Source organism: Aplysia californica, unplaced genomic scaffold (assembly GCF_000002075.1).
Source record: "Aplysia californica isolate F4 #8 unplaced genomic scaffold, AplCal3.0 scaffold01391, whole genome shotgun sequence".
NCBI classification, from domain to species: domain Eukaryota; kingdom Metazoa; phylum Mollusca; class Gastropoda; order Aplysiida; family Aplysiidae; genus Aplysia; species Aplysia californica.
Genome location: NW_004798661.1, coordinates 41979 through 43352, shown reverse-complemented (window position 1 = coordinate 43352; position 1374 = coordinate 41979). Strand labels below are relative to the sequence as shown.

General features: G+C 41.0%; 1 protein-coding gene across 1 annotated transcript in view; it reads left to right on the top strand.

The window, feature by feature from the left end:
- Positions 1-111: 111 nt before the first annotated feature.
- The window catches only part of LOC106013868 (15-hydroxyprostaglandin dehydrogenase [NAD(+)]), a gene marked incomplete at its 5' end in the record, with an annotated part of 4073 nt that continues 2810 nt past the window's right edge, over positions 112-1374 (top strand). The window contains 2 exon segments of the mRNA XM_013090650.2: positions 112-188; positions 1076-1221. Coding sequence (XP_012946104.1) covers positions 112-188; positions 1076-1221 — 223 coding nt within the window.

Here is a 1374-nt window from a genome sequence, read left to right as displayed (position 1 = left end):
ATGATGGTGATGGTGATGATGATGATGATGATGATGATGATGATGATGATGATGATGATGATGATGGTGATGGTGATGATGATGATGATGATATTGATGATGATCCCACAGGGCTGACCACAAACTTCCCCTCCCCCATCTACTCCGCCACCAAGCACGCAGTACGAGCATACACCTCCAGCCTGGCGGTAAGTAGTTTAGTTTCAGTCGTTTTTACGGTCACTTTAATACAATTTTGGGTCCTGTTTACTGGTTCTTTTTAGTATGCTCTCGTCAAGTTTTGGGCATGTATCGTGGGCCCTCTCTTCAGTTCAGATGTACGAAGGCCACTTTTTTTTAGAAATCAAAATTGCGTATGCTTAATCTATGGTATCGGTTGCTTGTGACCAAGAGATGTTTTGCCGAAATTCAAATTCTCAATGTTACGAAACGCAAGTCAAGATCTTTCTCCTGAAACATTTTGCTTCCTGGGATTAGTACCTTTGAACAGTTTGCCAACGATATATATAAGTGTGGTATCATCTTAAAGCTTGTTATTTTTCATATTTTAAAATGAAAAATGCCCATCTATTTGCACTGAAGTGTAGATGAAACGATATGGGGCTTACCGCGCGCTCATATGACCTTGTGCAGTTGCGAGCGCCGTAAAACCCTGTACTACTACTTACCTGGTGTCCGAGTAGAATTGATCGAGAAAATGGCCGCCAACGTTTGATGACCCCCAAAGCTTGAGAGTCCCTGGGAACTGCTGATTTACCTTTGTTTTGTACATTTCATCCTTTGTAATTAAAATCCACACAGGAATAATAATATGTTCCTAAAAGGACATGAAAAATGTGTTTGACCACCAAAAATGAATTCGATGAAAATTACCCAGCGGGCTTAAATATAATGACGGTTTGTAAAAGATTTTTTGGTCTCTTTAATTTGACGAGCGCCTGATTTCAACATGATGCCACACGCTGTAAACATTGAATTTATCATGACTTAACTAATTTATATTCATCTTCCCTGGATCGATAATAACCACAACAGCACTGGATCGATAACATAATATTTCTCTTCCCACCCACAGCAAGAACCCACACTGCCACAACAAGGAATCGAATACGCCCTAATCGCGCCCGATATCGTGGACACACCGTTGATTCGAGCCCTGGACAATAGTCGAATGCACCACCACGACCAGCTCAAAGACTTCATCCGAGACAAACAGATGGAGTGAGTGCTTATTAGAGAGGGAAATTATTAAATGGTGAAAATAGTAACAATGGTATGGGTTTAACCCTATCCGTACGCCCTGGGATCATTTTGTACCCGCGGGGTTGTATTCTTCACATTTTAGAATACTTCTAGTGCTAAGATCTCTTTGAA